Raw genomic sequence first — 20,756 nt, forward strand, 5'->3', positions numbered from 1 at the left:
GGTGGCTTGGGCCTTTAAAAGCTGAGCATAGCAAAGGGAAACAAACAACATGACATTGTCACATACATTTTGCATTCCTACATTTTACAAAGATTTTATCGTAAGAAGTTCCTGTCAGTGCTCTCTTGTGAATACTGTAAAAGTGGAAATTTTTGCGGTGTTGAAATTTTCGTGCATTTTGCGCAACCAGAAGCTGGCACGAAAACAAAAACATGCAATTATTTTTGCATGCCATATATATTTTTCAATAGTTGCTGTCTTGATTCCACAGTATTGAAAACCCATGAATCTCGTCTTGCGTGGCTGAGCGCGAAAAATTACTCACTCAAAAATATCCATGTTTACGGTAGTCGTGGACCAGAGTGTGATCCATGTTGTTTAAAGTGCATTCACAGATTGAGCAGATCACAAGAGTGTGACTAGATTTAAGATGTCACCATCTTTCTGTAGTCACAGGAAAGTAGAAGTTCACCATTCTGCATTACATTTTGAGCCATCATTTTTATAACCACCACAATTTTTATCCCCCTCCCATCCTAGATTGAGGATTCAGGGGACCTGAGTTCTCCTCTTGATGACTTCCTACCAGATCTAGGCATCTCTGTTCTTGGAGTGAAAGTGGATAATGGAACATCCCAAGGTTAGATCTTTTGCTACTTGTCCATGATCTCTTCTCACTTGTTGTTTCTTATTTTTCTCATTCCCCTGTCTTTTTGTAATGCATTGTCATGACATACACAAAAGTCTGATCATTCATATTTCACATTTTCAATGTTGCAAGTATTACAAAACAAAATCTGAAAATGATTTGAGACTTTGCAACTGATTGACAAATTGCCCTACATCGACATAAATTTTGTCAATCAGTTGCAATGAAAACATCTCGACGGAAGAAAATCATGAATTTGATTTGAGACTTATCTATTAAATCATCAAGAGTTGACTTCTGCTCCTTGTATCATATGAATAATGTCTGAAATGCACAAATGCCTGAAAATAGTATTGATGGATAGATAACCGTGTGTGAACTGAATTGACTTGATGACTACATGAATTAAGATAATGGTTCTTAAATCACAAGGATGGGATTTCATTTGAGATATTGAACAAGTAAAGGAATGCACATTTAATGTCTGAAATTCTCCCTTTATGGTGTTTGCATCTACAATCCCCCTCTTACGTTCTCCATAATAGTACATTTTGCACTGTGATCTTTGAAAATGGATGGCTTAGTAATCAGGATGCTGGACACACAGGCAGGTCATGGTTTCAAGCCTCAATCTGGGAGGAAGAAACCTGGAGTCCTAGAGCAACAACCTTGCAAAGTTCTAGCGGTCATGCTGTGAAAAGGGGGTATTTCATCGGGTTGGGGTAGGGTCTCTGTCCTTTGAGACCCAATGGGGGCGTAGAATGTTTGTTGTGGTACTTTTATTGCTGTTTGCCTTTTCTGTCATATCAGCCACCCTGACGACCCACCCAGCCAAGCGGTACGTGATGGACTTCATCAGGGTGATAGTGGTGGACAGCCTGTCACAGCCAATGCCCAACAGAAGCCCCGCCGTCCTGGATATCATCCTGGAGGTAAATGAGAAGCCTCTCTCGGGGGAAGAGGGTCAGCCGTTGTCTCTTGCAAGTTCTCTTTCTGACAGATGAGACCTAGTGATGCTCACTCAAGTCTATTCATAAAACTTGGTTTGAGGTTGAAAGGTTTCTAATCTAAATTTCCTTGCATTTGCTGGAAAGAAAAACGTATCATTTATACAAGTTGATGAAATTCTTTCGTCAAGTTGTTTCTATTGCAACTGATTTGACAAATTTCCCTACAAATTTATAATCAGTTGCAATAAATACAACTCGAGGGAAGAATTTCTTCAATTTGCATAATTATGCAGTACCCGCTGCATGCTATAAGGATTAGAACCAGCACTGGCTGTCGGATGGAAGCTCGATAGTCTAGTGGATAAGACACCTGTCCAGAGATAAGAGGTTGTAGGTTTGAATCCTGCTTGACTATGTTTTCCCATGATTTCTTTTGTCATGACTAGTCCTAAAACACTGATCATTTCAGTGCTTACTTATGTCGATGTAGGGCGATTTATCAATCAGTTGCAGTAATTCAGTGCTTATTTTCATTGATATAGGACAATTTGTCAATCAGTTGCAATATCATTTACAGTCATGCACAATTCTTAAGAGTGTCTTTAGGCTCTCTTTGCTACTGCCAAAGTTAATATTATCCTGGTCCAAGCGTATTTTGAAGCTGAATGATAGTCGGCAAGTGTTTACTGGCTGATGTTCAAAGATGTGAGGAAATCATTCATTTTGATCTTGTATAAATATATTCTCTCTTTTTTTGTGTGCGTGTGTGTGCTTTGTGTTTGCAGTCATCCCCAGAGAGAGCCAGTCCATGTCAGGTGAACGAGTTCCAGACAGCCATCCTCAACAACCTGATGGAACGGCTCCTGGCCGGCGACGCCCTGCTCGGCAAGGAGAGCGCCCTCCCGATCGCCCCGGGCGGCAGCTACAACAACCTCGTCTCCAACATCTTCTACTTCTGCTCGCGCCTGGTGGACAAGCTCTGGCTGGGTGGGTGCTCACTGCTGATGCCTCCGCAAGATGTCAGATTCCTTTTAAAAAGAAAATTCCATCTTGATCTTATATTGCTTTGTATGAAAGCAGACAAATCAAAAAAGTAGATCAGTGAAAACTGTGGGGAAAAAAAATAGATATACAACAATATATATAATTGTCCGGATACAGTTGGAAACATCACACTACAGCATGTGCTGCTGAGACAGAGAAAGCAGCCACTTTTCAGACAATTGCCGTGATTAAGAAACGCTGACTTCTCTGTATATTTTGTGGTCAAATCATCATTTTCATTTCATCTCAAATGGCATGATTTTTATGCCTCCGCAACGAAGTGGCCGGAGGCATTATGTTTTCGGGTCGTCCGTCCGTCCGTCCGTCCGTCCGTCCGTCCGTACGTCCGTACGTCCGTACATCCGTACGTCCGTCCGTCCCGTTTTGTTTTTGTCGATATCTCAAGAACCGTGTGGTGGTTTTACATCAAACTTGGTATGAGGGTATATCCTTGGGGGATAATACTTTGTGTGGATTTTAGGGTCACAGGGTCAAAGGTCAAAGGTCACAGGTTATTTTGTGAAAAAAAAATGTGAAATTTCATGTTTTTCTCCATATCTCGCAAATGGTTCAAGGTATCTTCATTGAACTTAGTATATATGCTTGTACCGATGGGCAGTGATTATCTAGGGAAGTTGGGGGTCATGGGTCAAAGGTCAGGGGGGTCAAAGGTCAAGGTCAACTCCTAAAAATATCACTACTTTCCTTAAAATGCAATATGTCTGAAGGTTTTTTTTTTAAACTTGGTGTATGGCATGTATTACCCAATATATATTTTGGGGGAAGTTTCTTGCCAAAAGGTCAAAGGTCAAAAGGTAAAAGGTCAAGTGAAAGTGCTAAATTGCACTTTTTCCTCCATATCTCGAAAGTAACTCAAGGTATCATCATGAAACTTACATATTTATGCATGTTCAACCTAACAGTGATTCTCTTTGGAACTGTGAGGTCAAAGGTCAAAGGCCAGGTTTAGATAATGCTATTTTCCCATTTGATACTGAAATAATACTTTTTCTCAATACCTTGAAAATTACTCAATACATAAACTTATAAAAGGGTCAAAAGTCAAGTAAAAATCATAAGTTCCCCCAAATACCTGCACTCTGACATTTTAATCATTCATCCAATTGAACCTAGTTCTAGGAAAGTGAACATTCAGCACATTTGTGGCAAACCTGTCATTTTAATATTTTGCCAATTGTGTGAAACTGTCATCACACATTGTCAAGACATTGTACTATAGACCTATTAGGAGAACCATGCATTATGGCGGAGGCATATCAGTAGCCGTAGCGATATATCTAGTTATCAAATGAAGTTGATACAGACAACAACGTGTGGCCAGCCTTTTCAGGAAATGTGCCTTGATGAGAATTGTTTGTGTTACGTTTGTTTTATCTATAGGTGTCTTCAACCGGGAATCCAAGGAGGTGTTTGAATTCATTGCTCAACTCCTTGGACAAGCCAGCAAGAGAGGTGAGTTGATGCTGCTTAGTCTTTTGAAAAATCTTTTCCATTATCTACATGAATACATTGTTTTAAAGAGTGATTGATTAAAATGATGTAGTATGGGATATGTATTTTGGTTTTTATTTTTGCAAGTTTCTTGAGTCAACCAATATTTACAAATCAACAACTTGTACTGGTCCCGCCTCTCTATGCAGTGTGCGTCAAATAGTTTATTGTCTCTTGAAATATTAAAGTACAGTGTATCATCTGATTACTGAATGCTCACAGAATTTGTTAGACTATCCATATGGTCATACCAGGCAGATTCTAGCAACAAGGTGTTTGGTCAAATTGAGTACTGTAAGATATACAAGCTAATCTAATGGAAGAGTGTTCTCAGTTGACATTATTTGGAACTGAGTCAGGCGTCGAAGACTTTTGTGTTCTCTATGATGTGAAGTCCTATTGATGTACAATATATTTGCTTGTGATTATGATTCTTGTTTTAATAGTTAAAGCATCATGACTATCTCAATGTTGTTGTCTTTTTCATCTGTGAGAGGGGCATTGATTTTAATGATACCCATTTCTCGTCATTTCCTTTTCCTGCTACGTGTGTAGCACAAGGCATTGCATTAGACAACATCTACCATTGCCTGAACCGGACTGTGCTCTACCAGCTCTCCCGCCCGCTAGAGGCACTTCCTGGTGAGGACAGAGTCTAGTTTCTTGATATGAATTACTCGTACAAAGTGTCCCTTCGAGCATTTGTGAATGAATATCGTCGATTTTGCAGTAAAACAAAATCATTGCTGAATGCATAGATGTCTGTTTCACCTTTTTCAACTTCCGTACCTGTCATTAAAAAGAAAAGTGCGTAGACAAGACAAATTATGAGATCATGTGTGATGGAGGAAAGCAGATACGAGAACAAGAAAGCCGCTCAAACAATTACACAATTGTATGGGGTATGCGCTGCATGCTGATTCAGATATCTGTAGGAGGTCGTCAACAACACAGTATTTTACATATTAGTGTTTAGGGATATAATAAACTCCACATCAGTTGAAAGTGGCTTGCCGGAAAATTCTGTGTGGAATTCACCCTCCATCTGTCCTAAGCATACTTCTGAAAGATATGAAGTGGAAGGAAAGTTAGGGCAAACACAGAATTTATTTCTTTCATGTGCTGACATATAACTTTAATTATCCTAAGGAGAGTTAAAAAAAAAAGAAAAAAGAAGTTGATTTCTGATTTTAGAACAACTTGAAAGGATACAGCGTGTGCTTTATTTCACCGGCATGAGCACTGTGTTTTCTTCTGTGCTAGGTTGAGAAGAATGAAGGAATTTGCAATCAACAGATCTTCAATTCTGTCATTCCCTCCCGCCAGATCACCTGTCGCTGCTGAAATCGCTGAGGCACATCACAGAGAACAGGACGCTTCTCTTCAAGCCCCTGAACTACGAACACGAGTTCTTTGGCTGTCTGTGCCACTGTCTCTTCTTCCTTACGGGTGGCAGCAGGTGTGTGACTGAATTTTTATTCTTTTTTTTGGGGGGGGGGAACCACCACTTATGGTATTGATGTGTAGTTCTTCTAATGCTCGCTGCTGTTTATGAGACAAACATCTTTTTTAAAAAATGTGCAGAGCCAACTCTCAGTTCATTCATATAGCCAACATTCAAAGTCTGAAGGGAATTTCAGAAGTATTATGGGGGATGGATATTAAAAATACTGCAAGTTTGTATTGTCCGTCATTCAGAGAAACGTTGCAGATGTCAAGTCAATTGTATGTTTGTTCAAATAATCAGTGAACTTGAATTATTTGAGTGTGAAAGGGAGAGAATTCTGAATAGGAGATGTGGCAGAAGAAACTGCTCTCTCAATGAGCCTCAATTTAAAGACATGGAGACTCTGCATGGTGAAAGATGAAGAAGGTTTCAATCAAATATTCATTGAACTTGAATTAAATTGAATTGAATTGAATTGAACTGAATGGAGATACTAAAGTGGTGTGAATGTTTCAAGCCATTCATAGTACTTTAATATATGACCCATTTGCATATATGTCAATTAGTGCATGTTACTTAATGTAGTCTTGTTTGCGTCACGTTTTTGAGCATGGCAGTAGTGTCCTGAGTATCATTACAAAACCATCATCAAATGCCATCATCTCCATTTGCATCAATCTTCTTCTTTCTGGCTTTGTCGCGGTGACCTCCCAGTGGTGACGGGTCCGGGTTGCCTAGCAACCTGTCGGAAATGCGGCACAACACCAAGTGGCACGTGAACCCCATGGGGGAAGGGCTGCAGAGCCATGCGGCTGGTGACGAGCAGGGCAGCTCCGTGCAGGAGGGCCAGATGCTGGTCAGAAGTGCGGCCAGGAGGGTGTGGGCAGACCTCATCACCTTCAAGAAGTCGGTGAGTATCGCATCCTCACTCACCTCCTGCGCTCCCCCCCCCCCCCCCCCCCCCCCCCCACTGCTCTCTTCTTTGGCTCCCGCATCCCTCCATCGGAAGAGATGCATTTACAGATGTGAGATGAGCATGCTGGGACAAGTCAGCTGTGGATGAAAACCAATTTATCCCATAGATGTCACCACCAAATCAAGTGTAGCCTAGCCCAGCATGCATCTCATCCTCATCTCCATCCTCTGTACAAGAGAAACTTGTCACTGAATGTATTTACAAGCGAAATATACCCCATCGTGCCTCCCTCCCCTCCCCCAGCGTCTGTCGAAGACAAATCAGCAGTGAAGGCAAACCTTACTTTATCACATTTATAACACATTATCAAGAACAAGTTGAGCAGGCACAGATGTCATCGTTCAATACAGAAGTCAACCAAAGTTTCGAAAGCCCTGCTTTTAATCATCCTCAAACAGAAACTGATAGTTTTAGTCAGGAGTCAAATAGTGAGGTAAATAGCCTATCAAGAGCCTGTCAGCCTTTTGATACTGAGGCACAGAGGAAAGTAATGCATTTGAATGAGATAATAATGGTAGTGTACGTTGGACTATGTACATTTGTTTTGCTATGTAGTAGACATATTTACATCACTCATTCACATCTAGTTTGAGGTGCATTTGCCTCTCAATAAAAGCTGACATTATTTGTTACCTTGTGTAGTTGTTTACCAATGCTTCCCTGTTAAAAGGAGTGCTGTTTGATGTTTTATTTTGCTTTGCTCCACAGCTCATTGAGGAGATCTTCAAAGTGACACTACCCAACTCGTGAGTAGCTCATCATATGATTTCTTACATGCAATATGCCAGACTAAGATTAAGAACTATTGCACTAAAAACTAGAATGCACCTCTCTTTAGTGACTTCTCCAAGGGACGATCACATGAAACAAGTTTTTGTTTATTCAACTTAATGATTCTTGCATTAAGTTGTCTTTATTACAACTTATTGACAAATGTTTACATCAATGAAGGGCAATTTGTTAATCTGTTGCAAATTTTGTTGTTGTTACTCTGCCCCTTGAGATGAATTAGTTAAAAAAATTGACAAGCATAATCTAGTGTAGTTGTGTTTTGGAACAATTGATGTTGAAGTTCTTATTTTTTCATTTGTATTAGGTGTAAATATTTAGGATATGTCCCTTTCGGAAAGATGAAAATAGTTTTATTCATGTTAATGTTTAAGTCTGTCTGCTTAAACATCTGTAGTGTTTCCTCATTATTTACATGTATCATAGTAGCTGTTAGTGTTTTGATATTTGACTTCCTTGTAAAGTGACTGGAGTGTTAGCAGGGGTATTCAACCATGTTTTTTTGTTTTTGTTTATATTTTGCTCTACAGGTCAGCGGGCACCAGAAACCAAGTCACAGTTGATCTCAAGGTCGCCAGGTAACAGACACCACTTCCTCTGTAGCCTCTTTTTCTGTGTCTCTGACAAAAATGGCTGCACATAATCAGTATTGAGAAATACAAACTTTGGGCTGAGAGGCCCATGGAAAAATGTGTTAACATTGCAACAATCTGATGTACAACGTATACAAGTATGCCTTACGTACTCATCTCTCTTTGTTTACTTCATGTTTAGTTCTTGATATATGTATGTAGTATTAATTCTGTCTCTGTTGTGGTTTTTATGACAGCAATGTGTGGAAAGTTTGTGAAAGAATGTGTTGAAAGTATGTCGCTTTTTGTGTGCTTTTGAGAATGAAACGCAATGACATTTGACCACAAAAATAATATCAGGAGCATTTGACCAGAATATGTTGCTGTTTGACAAGAAGTAATCAATGCTTTATATGCTGCTGCAATATGCGTGAAAGGCCTATTGGTTTACTACATTTTTTTCTTCTGATTTTCTGTGTACAGGGCGGCAATGGGCGATGCAGCCAGCAAGATGTGGAACAACTACCTGAGTGGTGAGAAGCGGCTGTCATCCAAGGAGCAGGCGCGGACCAATCAGTCTGTGAGTTTTCATTCCTTTCATGTCAAAGTCAGTTTAGCATTTGTGAAAGAGTGCTATGAAAAGAGAGTAATGATTTGTTTTTTAAAGCAGATTTTTGTGTTTCAGAAAAATTTGGCTTTCATTTGACTATAAGCTGGAGAAAAAAAAAAAGTTGAAGACTGATCATTTCCTCTTAGTCTTGACTGTTCATGTCCATCTCATTTGTTGAAAAGTTTCCTTTGTCGAATCTTGTAGGAGGAGTTGTTGGATTGTTGTTTCCTTGTGTATTCATACCAGCAATACATTTTTTGTTTGCTCTCTCAATAGGCATTTTCCAAACTTTCAAATGTGAAAGGAAGTGCTTGATTCCGTACGAAATAAAGAATCCCCCCCCCCCCAAGCATTTGAAAATTGATCAGTATTGATATGATTAAGTGAAAATAACTCATATAATCAAACTGTTGATTATGGAACTTTGTGTCTGTACATTTGTACTTTCTTTCTCCATTTTCACATGATCAGAGAATTGCCAGCAAGGTGATTGGTGGGCTCCAGATGCTACCCTCACTGAAGACCAAGAGGGAGAGTGCTACGTTCAGATTCTCACTCAATTTCATGCAGGTAAGTACTCTCTCAAGCGTATGTAAATACTAAATGTAAACATGCTTATTCTTTCAGGTGTGAAAAGGTTCTAAGCATGCATACAAAGTTTGATTTTTTTTCCCTTTGTTGGAGGGTATTTTCCTTTGGTGTGAACTTAAATGTTTGTGAAAGGCATTATTAGAGGTACGTAGCATTTTTTTTTTTAATGAAATGGTGATTGGAGTTGCCAATTTAAAGACGGCTATTAAAGTTTGTGTTTTGTTCTGATGTTTTGCAGGAGGCCGCCATGTGGACGCACACTCACGTGTTCATTGTCAGAGAGCTGGTGGAGCTGCAGCATAAGCAGCACGAGCAGGTGAGAGAGACATGCCGATTCCCCCTCTAGGTTTTGGTGTTGATTTTTTAGAGTTAAGTCCTCACCCAAGCCAGGGGCCTGTCTTATAAAGACTTGTGATAGAAATCAATCGCAAGTTTTTTAAGAGCTTCAATGCAAGTTGCGATTGATTTGGGGACTTGTGATTGATTTGAAGGCTTTATAAGACGGGGCCCTGAGTTGACATGACTTTGAGTAGTGGTGCAGGTGATAAAGTTGTACACATTTTTCTTAATTTGAAACATGAAGGAGGTTTTGTCATCAATCCTTACAGCCATGCTGGGACAAAATTATCACTGACAGTTCTATCACACTGTTAATAAAGAAAATGGAACATAAATATCTATCAAAGTGATCTGTTTGATCAAACATATTCCCACAGAGAAGACCATACTCATCATTAGCCCTTACTGTGTTTGGTCCCTGATTGGCAGGCATCCTTGAATGCTTTCTTTGCTGATTGGCTCAGATGTCTGCAGACTGATAGTCAATGATAAGAGATTCCCTAATCCCCTCAATCTCTGTTATGTCACCATGGCAATCCTGATGGGCTAAGGCATGTTGCTACATGTATACCCTTAGTGGGCTTGCTAGCTTTAGAGCTGGGTTAAGTTTGTAGGGATTACTGAGTGTGACGAAAAAGTGTGGCAAGTTAATAAGCTCAGTGTCTGGGACCATGAAAGGCTTAATAAAATTTCACCACTCTCCCCCCCCCCCCCCCATCTCACAGAGTCAGCGTCACCTGATGCGGTTCATGAAGGAGAAGTGGGAATACCTGGAGCACGAGTTGATGCGGGAGAGGGGGTTGTGGGGTCCCCCATACTGCTCCTACTTGGACAAGTGGATGCTGGACATGACGGAGGGGCCCAGCCGGATGCGCAAGAAGATGATCCGCAACCCCGACTTCTACATCCACTACCCGTACCGGCCCGAAAACGAGCTCATCCAGAACGTGAGTACATGTTGCACAGCCTGAAGCTAACAAGAAGGAGGGAAAAAAGTTGCTTTTGCTTTTGTTTTTTGTATATAACATGAGAATTTTTATTTGTGAACTTTGACATGGGTTTGAGAGAAGAGATTCCTCTGTGGTTTATAATGCTCAGGCATTTGAAGTAGGAAAGAGGAACAAGGATATGAGAATATTGAGAGTTTGTTGTTGAACGGAAGTGTGATGGAAATCATCGCTTAGAAGGGAGCATGATGTCATCACCACGTATACCAGAATGACATTTTCATGCCAGTAATGAAACAATTGCATAGTGACTTATGTGGATAGGAACATAATAGCCCTACAACCTGATAACAGCTTTATGAACACTGATTGATAAATTTCATGTAAGGCCAATAGAGTGGTTATGTTTAGATATGTACAGTGTACAATTTGTAGTTAATGTATAGTTTATGCTGCAGTTTTCAAAGCAACACATGGTTCTAAATTGTTGTGTATAACCATCAAATGCAAAATTCCATTCTTTTTATATCATGAAGACATCAAAAACATGCAAACAATCGTTTCAAAATGATGTATCTGTGTGCTTACATTGTATGTGCTGGAATTATGGACGTGATCATGATACAGAGTTCAACAATTTCACACCACATATTGTTTGGGAAACAATATTTATGTCAAAATCAGCTCTATACACTTTTCGGTTGTTGTCATGGGGGGATGAAAAAAAGGCAGACAGTTGCAATGTATTTTAAGTGCACTCCTTCTCTTGAAATGGCTGTTAAAATGATGATTGCCGCTTACTGACAACATCCATGCTTCTCTTCTTGTGTAGAAACCCTCCAAGGGGAGGAAGGCCATCAGCTTCGACAGCAAGAAGTACAGCCAGTGCAAGCAGACCAGGAACCTCCTGGAGTCACCCCCTGGCATCGGACCAGGAGAGGGCAGCCTTCTGGACCTCGCTGTGGAGAGCGACACCCAGGAAGACGTGATTGACCCCGATGACAGCAGACCAGGTAGGAAGGGAGGGCTGGTAATAGGTGATTAGTAATGGGCAATAGTTGATGAGTACAAGGTAATGGCTATTGAGGCACAGGCGGACACAGACAACAGCAGACCAGGTAGGAAGGGAGGGCTGGTAATAGGTGATGGGTAATGGGCAATGAGTACATGGTAATGGGTTGCTTAGGCATAGGCAATGGGTGATGCGTAAAGGGTATAGTGGGTGATGAGGAAAGGGTAATGGGGGATCAGTAGTCAAGGGCAGTGGTTGATGGAGGCATAACAGTGGATAATGGGTGAAGGGTAGTGGATGATGATTATAAGGCAATACATGTAGGTGATGGGCGAAGGGTTATTGGTGTTGAGTAAAGGGTAGTGGGTAAATGAGTAAAGGGTAGTTAATGAGTAAAGGGTAGATAATGAGAAAAGGGTAGTTAATGAGTGATGAGTATAGGGTAGTGGGTGATGAGTAAAATAGACAGTGGGCGAGTAGTATAGGGAAGTGGGTGATGAGTAAAGGATAATTGATGTTGAGGCACAGGTAATGGGTGTTGAGGCACAGGCAATTGGTGATGGGTGAAGGGTATTGGGTGATGAGTAACTTCCCAGCCTGATGTAGAATGCTTCCATAGAGTAGCATGAGTGCACCGTCTGTGCTCATGTGGTTCCTTTGACTGGGGAAAAGATATGTGGTACATGTAATGTGCGTTCACCACCAAGATTTGCGAAAAAGGTGCTGTGTGAAGAATGTGTGAGCAACCACCATTGTTATTATTACCTCCGCCAAGGGAGGAGGTTATGTTTTCGTTACCGTTGGTTTGTGTGTTTGTGTGTTTGTGTGTTTGTCCGTGTGCAAAATAACTCAAAAAGCAGTCAACGAATTTGGATGAAACTTGCATGAAAGGTTTAAAATGATACAAGTAACAGATGATTAAATTTTGGTAGTGATCCGAGAATTTTGGGGGAATTTATGAAGGATTTTTGGTATTTTGGCAGGTAGGGTCAATGAACTTGGGAGATCAGGCTGCACGTATTTGAGGTTTACATGCATGCACTAAAGTGCGTGCTCTAGTTTCTGCTAGGGCGAGGCGCGCCATGCAGCTGAGGGTTTATGACGTAACAAAGGCTTCTACAGTATATTGAGGAATCGGGCGACTTTCAGCACACAATGCTATTCAAGTATGCTGTAAATATGGGTGGAAATCACTGATATCTCGATGGATCAGTGGTGGAAATGAGCCGCATGCTTGGTGGAGGTCGGTGCTCTCAGAGTGCTTCTCTAGTTAATCTTGTATTGCTTGGCTTCTGTGTCATAATAGTATAGTAACATGATACCTCAGTGTCATATAAATTATGTTGGATCTCATCCTTGTGTGTCTGTGTTGTAAAAAAACCAATCATCTCTCAGATGTTCGAGCCTCCTCCATCATGACCCGCCAGCCGAGTAACCGCAACAACCAGGACGACGACGATGACACCCCGGACACGGAGAATCCCAACGACAAGCCACTGGAGGAGCAGAAGACCGACAATCAGATGGTGCTGAGACTACTGGAGCAGGGGGAGAAAGTGAGTCTTCTTTCACTCATCGTCTGTGTAACTCGGTGTGTGCCACATTCACATGCCAGAATCGGTTGATGGCTTGCCAACTGCTTACATTTTGCTCAAATGCACAACTACAATGTACAGATGTGCACAAACTAAATCTTTGTTGAGTGGATAAATGAAACAGAATAAAACCATTCCTGTTTTAGCAGTAATCCTAATCTCTAACTGGAAATCCCACTTGAAGAATCAAGGCTTAACAATAATAATGTGATTGTTACAACTTGTACCTCTTCTTCCTCCTCTTTGCTGCCTGTGCTGCTGCTCCTCCTCATCCTCCTCCCACCAGATCCGTCACATCTTCCGGTGTGCCCGCATCCAGGGGCTGGACACGATGGAAGGGCTGCTCCTGTTCTGCAAGGACCACTTCTACATCGTGGACGGCTTCACCCTGCTCAGCTCGCGGGAGATCTGCGACATCGACTCTGTTCCGGACCAGTGAGTCTTGTCCCCTTTGTGATAACAAGCACCTAAACCCTTTGATGGATACAGCAGATGGATGAATGAGTGAATGGAGGGATTGTTGATGGATTGATAGATGGGAGGAAAAATGGATGGGGTGGATGGATGGTTTGATGGATGGATGGAAAATCTAAGGAAGGGTTTTAGTAAATGTAGGGATTATGATGGAAAGTAAAACATGAGTAAAGCATTATGGATGGACAGTTACACATGAGTGCCCATATTCAGAGATTGAAAGCCTGTTGCTTGAAATCTTCCCATCCAAAAAAAACAACAAAACATACACACACACACAAAACAAACAGATAAACACAAATATATACACTCCATTTCAAAGAAGTAATGCATTTCTATCATCGACTATATAATGCGGATGTTGTATTGTTCACTTTCGAATTCTTGTTGAATCCCTCTCGCGTTTCTTTCTTGCCTCCCCAGACACCAAGATCCCATCATTCCTCGCGCCTCCAGAGGGCAGCGTTCCAGCGGGAAGAGGATGTGCAGCAAGTTTGCCTACGAGGAGATCCGAGAGGTTCTCAAGAGGAGATACCTATTACAGGTCGGTGGAAAAAAAAAATACATCTGCTCCTGCTCTATAGCTTTTACTTTTCAAGATATCTCTTTTATTGCAGAAAACAAAGATACTTTAGATCACAGTTGTAGTGTCATGAGAATCTGTTTGTCAACATATGTAGAGTTTGATTGTAAAATGGGTTCGGCGCGCTATTTTTAAACGTTAACAGTAAGTCCATTGTCAGATAGAGCAAACTGAAATCTTACCAGTGATTCTTCCCATGTTACATAACAAGGCATATTCATGAAAGTTATGACCAAAATATGCTATTTTTTCCTCTTATTTTATTTGTTTTGTAGCAGCTGGAATCACAAATATCTCAAGTTATCAGCAATGGAGTTATCTTGTTTTTGCAATCTAACTTTTCAAATATTTAGATATATTCTCCTGTTTCCTTTGTTTCACACTTCACATCATTTCTTTTCCCCACACAGCCCATTGCCATTGAAGTCTTCTCGTCGGATGGCAGAAATCACCTGTTGGCGTTCCCCAGGAAGGTTCGAAATAAGGTCTATCAGAGGTAAGAAATTAAATGCACTCATTACAGTTCCATTTTATGTGTATACATGTATGTTGCTGTATTTACTCTCTAGAGGAAGACAAAACCTTTAGTGATACACTGTGAAATTTGCATATCTACACTCAATATCAATAAATTATTTGTAACACCTCTGACTTGTGAATTGTAGAAAAGCTTGATGTTCTTTTTTTTTCTGAGGAAAGACAAATTAGCATTTTACTTGATATTTTGTAGACATATGGTTTAGATGTCACTGTTTAGCCAAAGAGCCAAAGTGCAAAGTTGTGTGCGTCATTGGACGTCCATTGGGTTGCACAGCGTTTCATGCACAGCGTGTCATGCGCATTTACAGAATTCACCTTTTCATGATCTGTAAAAGGGGAAATTTTCACACGATATAAAACTAGCTCAAAAATAAAACTATGTGAATTTTTTTTGCTAACCTTCAAAACGTACAGGGTATGTAATAGTACTTCATCTCTTTGATTCCAGGGTACCAACAACACACAAAATGCATTTTATCCGGATGATCCAAAAAAAAAAAAAAATTACAAGCAAAAATGTCCACTTTTACAGTAGATGACTTATACTGCCTTTGTGAATTCTAGCCATTAAAAGTGTGCACGAGCATGGTAAACCAAGAGTTCCCTTGAAGATAAATTGAGTAGTCAAGTAATCATTCTTTCATGTCACGCAACTCTATTTTAGATTCAACGCTGAAGCAACCAGGTTGACTGACGATGCAGTTCAGTCGGTTGCCGGACAGAGCAAGAGGGCTCAAGTTGAGGGAGGGTAGGTCTACTGTAGTTTTGACTTTTTATGTACATTTTGATATCATGCATCTCCCACAGAGAGGAATTGTGTTATTTGTGAGATAAAGATCGTACTCTTGGATGACTTAAGTCTTGCAGCATGTGTAAAATAAGCTGTGGAGTTGAAAGCTATTTCTTTTCCTTTCCCTTCTTCTGTTTTTATACATGTATGTATTGCTTGTATCTTTTCAATAAATATAAAGTCCATCACTCAAAAACGTATATAATGGCAATCAAGGAACAGGGTGTACTAGAATAGTGTACAATGAAATATACGTAAGAATGAGAATAAATTAGTGAGCTGTTACAGCAGGAACAAATAAACAAACCGCAGTAATAGAGCACATGTAAAATGTTTGACCATATGTGTAAGCTTATCCCTCAAAACTACATGTGTGACAAAAAACTACATGTGTGAATTTCAAACACTGGAATCCTATTTTGATGCGCTTCACCCTTTATGTGCTCAGACATGTAGCAGTATGTTGCCATGCGTTTTTGTCAGAACTTAGTTAAATCCTCCAAACTTGACCTAATTGTAAGTTAGCCAGCCCACTTTGATTAGCGATGTGTATCTGATCAACAGGAAGGCTATGGTAACAAAATAAGAGTTAGGGGGATAATATAATCTGAGTTCATTGGCAGTTAGTACATAGACATCTGTGCCAAGCAGTGAAGAAAGTCCTCCAGCATCATGCGCATCAGCAAACATACTCATTTAGCATTAAACTTACAAGTTTAAACTTCTCAAGTGAGCCTGATGCAATGTGAAATCAATTTTGTTCCCTCAGACCAAACATCCTCGGGAGCATCATCGGTGTGAAGTCTGTCACACAAAGATGGGAGGTGAGTTCCATGCTGTCCTTCTCCACTTCTCCTTCCTTGCCTTTCCTTGTATCCCATCCCATTGGCTTTCAGGGAGAACCAGTACTTTGAAGCTTCTCAGTCATGCTCATTACTGTATGCACCATTTGTTTTGCAAGCTGGATATTTTGTGAATCAGGACTTGTAAGAAAGTTTCCCCAGTGGTAAAATCATCTCCGTTGAATCACTGATCTCTCTTCAGGAAGCAAAGTTGAATAGCTAGTCCCCACCTCAAGGATAATATACAATTGTACATTGTATTGGTGTGACAGGGCGATATATATATATATATATATATATATATATATATATATATAATTTTTTTTTTTTTTTTAAACTTATAATAGTGTGCGGTCAATTTTGCAAATATCAGTGGACATGTGAAATTTAAGAAAGTATAATAGCTGTAAAATTAATGCTGATTGCAGCTTGTGTTTGAAGGTAGTGTTCAAACTAAAGATGATATGTGCATACAATTAGAAGGTATAATCTTTGCAGGTGGTATGTATGTATCTAGATTATGAAAGCTGCCTGTTTTGTTACTAGAAGTCCACTCTAGAAGTCCACTCAAGAAATGTAACACTACAGTGATATTCCTTATCAAATAAGTTGTACCAGTGAATTTCTGTTGATTGCTAGTGACAGAAGGTATTTTTATCTTTTGTGCTGCCTCCTTTTGGCTCTCTTGTTTTGTTTTGTGTAGAAGTTGTGTGTCAGTTTTTTTAAATTGGGCTGTTCACACATAAAACTCACAAATTGTCTTTTTCTGTTGTGTTCACACCTGACAGCGTGGGGAGATCAGCAATTTCCAGTACTTGATGGCACTGAACACCTTGGCGGGGAGATCTTACAACGACCTGATGCAGTACCCCATCTTTCCCTGGATCTTAGCTGACTATGAGTCTGAGGTGCGCTGTCACTCTCTCCTTCTTTGATGGTTTTTATTTGGGGCGTGTGTTGTCTCCCTTGTCATCTGTCTGTCTGTCTGTCTGCCTTTTGGTTTTATTAGTCTTTTTTAATTTCAGTAGAGTTATATAGTAGGTGTAGCCCCCATAGTCATTCATATCAGGCAAAGTAGATGCCACTTATTATAGCAGTTTCTGTTTTCTAAGCCAGAAGCAGTTGGCATTGTGCACTATTCTTCACTTAAACTGTCTTAGATTTGAGAGTAGCTGCCGATACTATCTCATTCTTGTGTGTTTTTCGAGACACTGTGAGTTAATCCCAATAAAATCCAGGTTGTTTTTTTTTTTTTTTTTTAGGTTTGTTTGTTTGTTTGATTATTTATTTGATTTTGGGGCAAGTGAAAGTGAGTGTGAGGATGTTTGTTTTTTGGATGGAATATTATCTTTTGCATAGTGATGTATTCTGCATCTTCCCAATCACCCCTAAAGATAATATATTCCCACTGGCATCATTGCACAGAATCTAATGAGGAATGTTTGAAAGGTATCTCAAAGTCACCAAAGAGACAGAAATATTGGAATTCTTTCCAAGAGGGGAAGATACAATGCAACATTTGTCCTATTTTTGATACCATAGATCCCTCTCAGATATGAACTTTTGGGAAGGTATGTGTATGAGTCATCTCTGTGCCATCCTCTGAGCTGACCCGTCTTCCAGTGACCCCGATTTTGTCCTCATTTTCTCTCGTAGGAGCTGGACCTGACAGACCCGAGGACCTTCCGGGACCTCAGCAAGCCGATGGGGGCCCAGACGGTGGAGCGACTGGCCCAGTTCCGGAAGAGGTTCGATGACTGGGCTGACCTCCAAGGTAGGTCCACGATGATCTCGATGTTGCCAGAAAGTTGTGGCTGCTTGTTGCCAGCAGTGTTCGATATTCCATGCATGTTGCACCGTGCAATTCGTGCTTGTCCATTGCAAAGTGGCATTCACTTTCATGTCTGCGTGATATCTTATGTTTGCTATGTCATGTGAAACTTGCCATAACACGCCTGTTGTATTGGTCATGCGTGCTCATGTTTGCATTGTGAAACCCAACATCATTAAAAATAGGGTTGAAGAAAATGCCACCAAACTGGTCTAGTTCTTGAGATATAACAAATGCAGCTTTCGTACTTATATCCCTTACTTTGCTTGAGATGTGATGTTTCTATCATAGAATGTCTTTTGATAATACCTGTACAGATCATTAAATGGATGTCAATCACATAGATCATTATAATATATATCAATGACAGAAGTACTTATTGACTCTGCAAATGCACGTAACATTTCCAAAACAGCGGTGGTGTTTCAAATAGTGAAAACCATTCAAAAACAAGGGAAGTGGTCATGGAACTTCCGTACTGCTACAAATCATGTGTAAATGCTATTTTGTTTTGCATCATATGGCTAACCCATTTACTATGGGAGCCTGGTTAGTCATGTACAATGTCTTCAGGGATGTTGAACTCTGGGAGGGAGTGGCTTAATTACTCTGATACTCCTTGCCATTTGCTTGGAATGCCAGTATTGTGCAGGGAAATCTCAGGTAGACGTGCAAGTCATGAGACAGTATGTTCACTGTTCCTCAGAGTTTTGGAATCAAAACTTTTTATTGGTGTCAACACCAATTTAACCTGTTTTGTGGGCAAGCTTTATTCCCAGTGAACATACATTTGTAGGAGTGAACTTGTGTAATGTTATCTATCGGTCGTTGTTCACCACGGTCGTGATGTCCATTGATGAGCACCTTTTGTCTATGGTTCTTCTTCTATTTGACCTTTCACCCTGACAATGTCACTTGTGTACCTCTTCCGTAAACAATTCATTTCGATGTTTGGTGTTTTGTTGATGGTAAAGCGTGCTCCAGACCAAGTTGCTGGGTTCTTGGTAAGCAATTTTCGTTTTTGTTTGTTCGTTGTTGGTGGTTTTATTTTCCCCTGCACACGTAGCGAAGCCCTTCATAGTATGAGTGAAGATTATTGCAGTAGGTGTGACTGTGACTCCTATAAAAGCCTCTAAAACAAGTTGTCTAAATGAGCTAATTGGATTTCTTTCTTATTCATAGGGTGTTTTGGGCTTTCCTGTTATTCTTTTCTTTTTCTTTGTCCTTTCACACTTCAACAAAGAGTGTTTGTAGTGCTGGGAGTGCTAAATGTCGAAGGTGCAACCTTAATGCAGAAATGATTGATAGCCTGAAAATGGATTCTTCGTTAAATTCCTCTTGTGCTTAACACTAGGAGAGACTCAAATTTTTACATTTATTTGCTGTCGTAATGTATGTGCATGCATATCAAACACCAATATTTCACAACTACGTGCTCAAGTTTTGGGCAGAGGCGTGGAATGTATTGATATATGCATGTTTTCTCTCACAAACAAACTGTATGACAAAATTGAATCAAAGAGTTCACAAACAAAATGGACGTTAGCTGTGACTTTGCCAGTACTGCAAAGTCGACAACATACATGTATTCAAATATTTCTTAATCATACTGATTTTATGTGAACAGGATAATACAAATTTACAAAGTCTGGCACAGCAAAATATTCTTTCCACACAAATATCAATTTGTCACACCGCAGACACTAGATCCATGAAAAGGGTAAAGTGAATGTCATTACAGAAGAAGTGCCTGATCTATGTTGAATAATTTGATTTTTCTACGAATTTGGGAGTTCTTTTTTTTTTTTCTGGTCTTAAACATTGAAGAGGATTATACTTGTTCAAAAGGCTGCTGCCTGCAATAAAATAGCAAGGCAAAAGACAAGAGTAAGGTTCATATTGCCATAATATGATATTCCTGCTTTGGAAAAATCAATATCTCAGGATCTTTGTTGAACACCATTTCTGTGCTCAGGAAAATAATGAAGCTTGAGATGGTACACAGAATGATAGGATGAAAGGAAAATTCTTTCCATACCTAGGTCTTTTTTTCTATGGTAGTTGTGCTAGATGAAAGTGGACAATTCATGTATAATTTGAGATCTAGAACTCTGAACATTTGGACAGATACTAAATTAGAAAATTAATGTTCAGCAATATTGTCAGGCTTGTATGACGATGCATCTTCTTATTAGAGATTATTTTTAATCTCTTTATTTTGTTAGAAGGCTTCTTCTTGTGATGGCGTATAGTTGTGGAAATAATTGACATTGCAACAACAATAAAAGAGGAGTTTGAAGGGTTTACACCAAAATCTCACTTTGAGAATAATTTGTGGAAATATGAAAGAAATGATAGACTGCTAATTTAGAAAGTGAATTCATAATTCATATGATCTGGATGAGAAGTTGATAAGGGTTTTGGCTAGGCCTTCCCCATTCACCTTACACTTTTATACCCTACACTCGTGTGGCTCAAGGCACTCTTTACCTGCAAACATGTTTGAAATTACCTGTAGTGTCTATGAGGCTCTGCACTCTACGATCACTCTCCACTGTTACTCTGTAACTAACCAGATACATTGTAGTGTGCTAATACATTGTACCTCGCTCTAATAGTAGACAATCTCTTTGGGATTTTCATTCCAGAAGATGTTCCACAAT

The 20,756-nt window shown here is 40.0% G+C and overlaps 1 protein-coding gene across 1 annotated transcript in view; it reads left to right on the forward strand.

Annotated features, from left to right (window-relative positions):
• The window catches only part of LOC139740967 (WD repeat and FYVE domain-containing protein 3-like), a 124,890-nt gene that overhangs the window by 81,832 nt on the left and 22,302 nt on the right, over positions 1-20,756 (forward strand). Inside the window, exons 35-56 of the mRNA XM_071651552.1 lie at positions 541-640; positions 1,460-1,581; positions 2,385-2,586; positions 4,045-4,116; positions 4,711-4,797; positions 5,482-5,614; positions 6,317-6,512; positions 7,287-7,324; positions 7,898-7,945; positions 8,423-8,519; positions 9,021-9,119; positions 9,379-9,456; positions 10,205-10,426; positions 11,259-11,439; positions 12,834-12,994; positions 13,320-13,468; positions 13,931-14,051; positions 14,501-14,586; positions 15,295-15,378; positions 16,190-16,244; positions 17,051-17,170; positions 17,919-18,036. Coding sequence (XP_071507653.1) covers positions 541-640; positions 1,460-1,581; positions 2,385-2,586; positions 4,045-4,116; positions 4,711-4,797; positions 5,482-5,614; positions 6,317-6,512; positions 7,287-7,324; positions 7,898-7,945; positions 8,423-8,519; positions 9,021-9,119; positions 9,379-9,456; positions 10,205-10,426; positions 11,259-11,439; positions 12,834-12,994; positions 13,320-13,468; positions 13,931-14,051; positions 14,501-14,586; positions 15,295-15,378; positions 16,190-16,244; positions 17,051-17,170; positions 17,919-18,036 — 2,569 coding nt within the window. The remainder of the gene's footprint in view (positions 1-540; positions 641-1,459; positions 1,582-2,384; positions 2,587-4,044; positions 4,117-4,710; positions 4,798-5,481; positions 5,615-6,316; positions 6,513-7,286; positions 7,325-7,897; positions 7,946-8,422; positions 8,520-9,020; positions 9,120-9,378; positions 9,457-10,204; positions 10,427-11,258; positions 11,440-12,833; positions 12,995-13,319; positions 13,469-13,930; positions 14,052-14,500; positions 14,587-15,294; positions 15,379-16,189; positions 16,245-17,050; positions 17,171-17,918; positions 18,037-20,756) is intronic.

The sequence above is a fragment of the Diadema antillarum genome, unplaced genomic scaffold (assembly GCF_040938485.1).
Source record: "Diadema antillarum isolate AM-2024a unplaced genomic scaffold, OU_Dant_1.0 seq00000893_RagTag, whole genome shotgun sequence".
In the NCBI taxonomy this organism is placed as follows: domain Eukaryota; kingdom Metazoa; phylum Echinodermata; class Echinoidea; order Diadematoida; family Diadematidae; genus Diadema; species Diadema antillarum.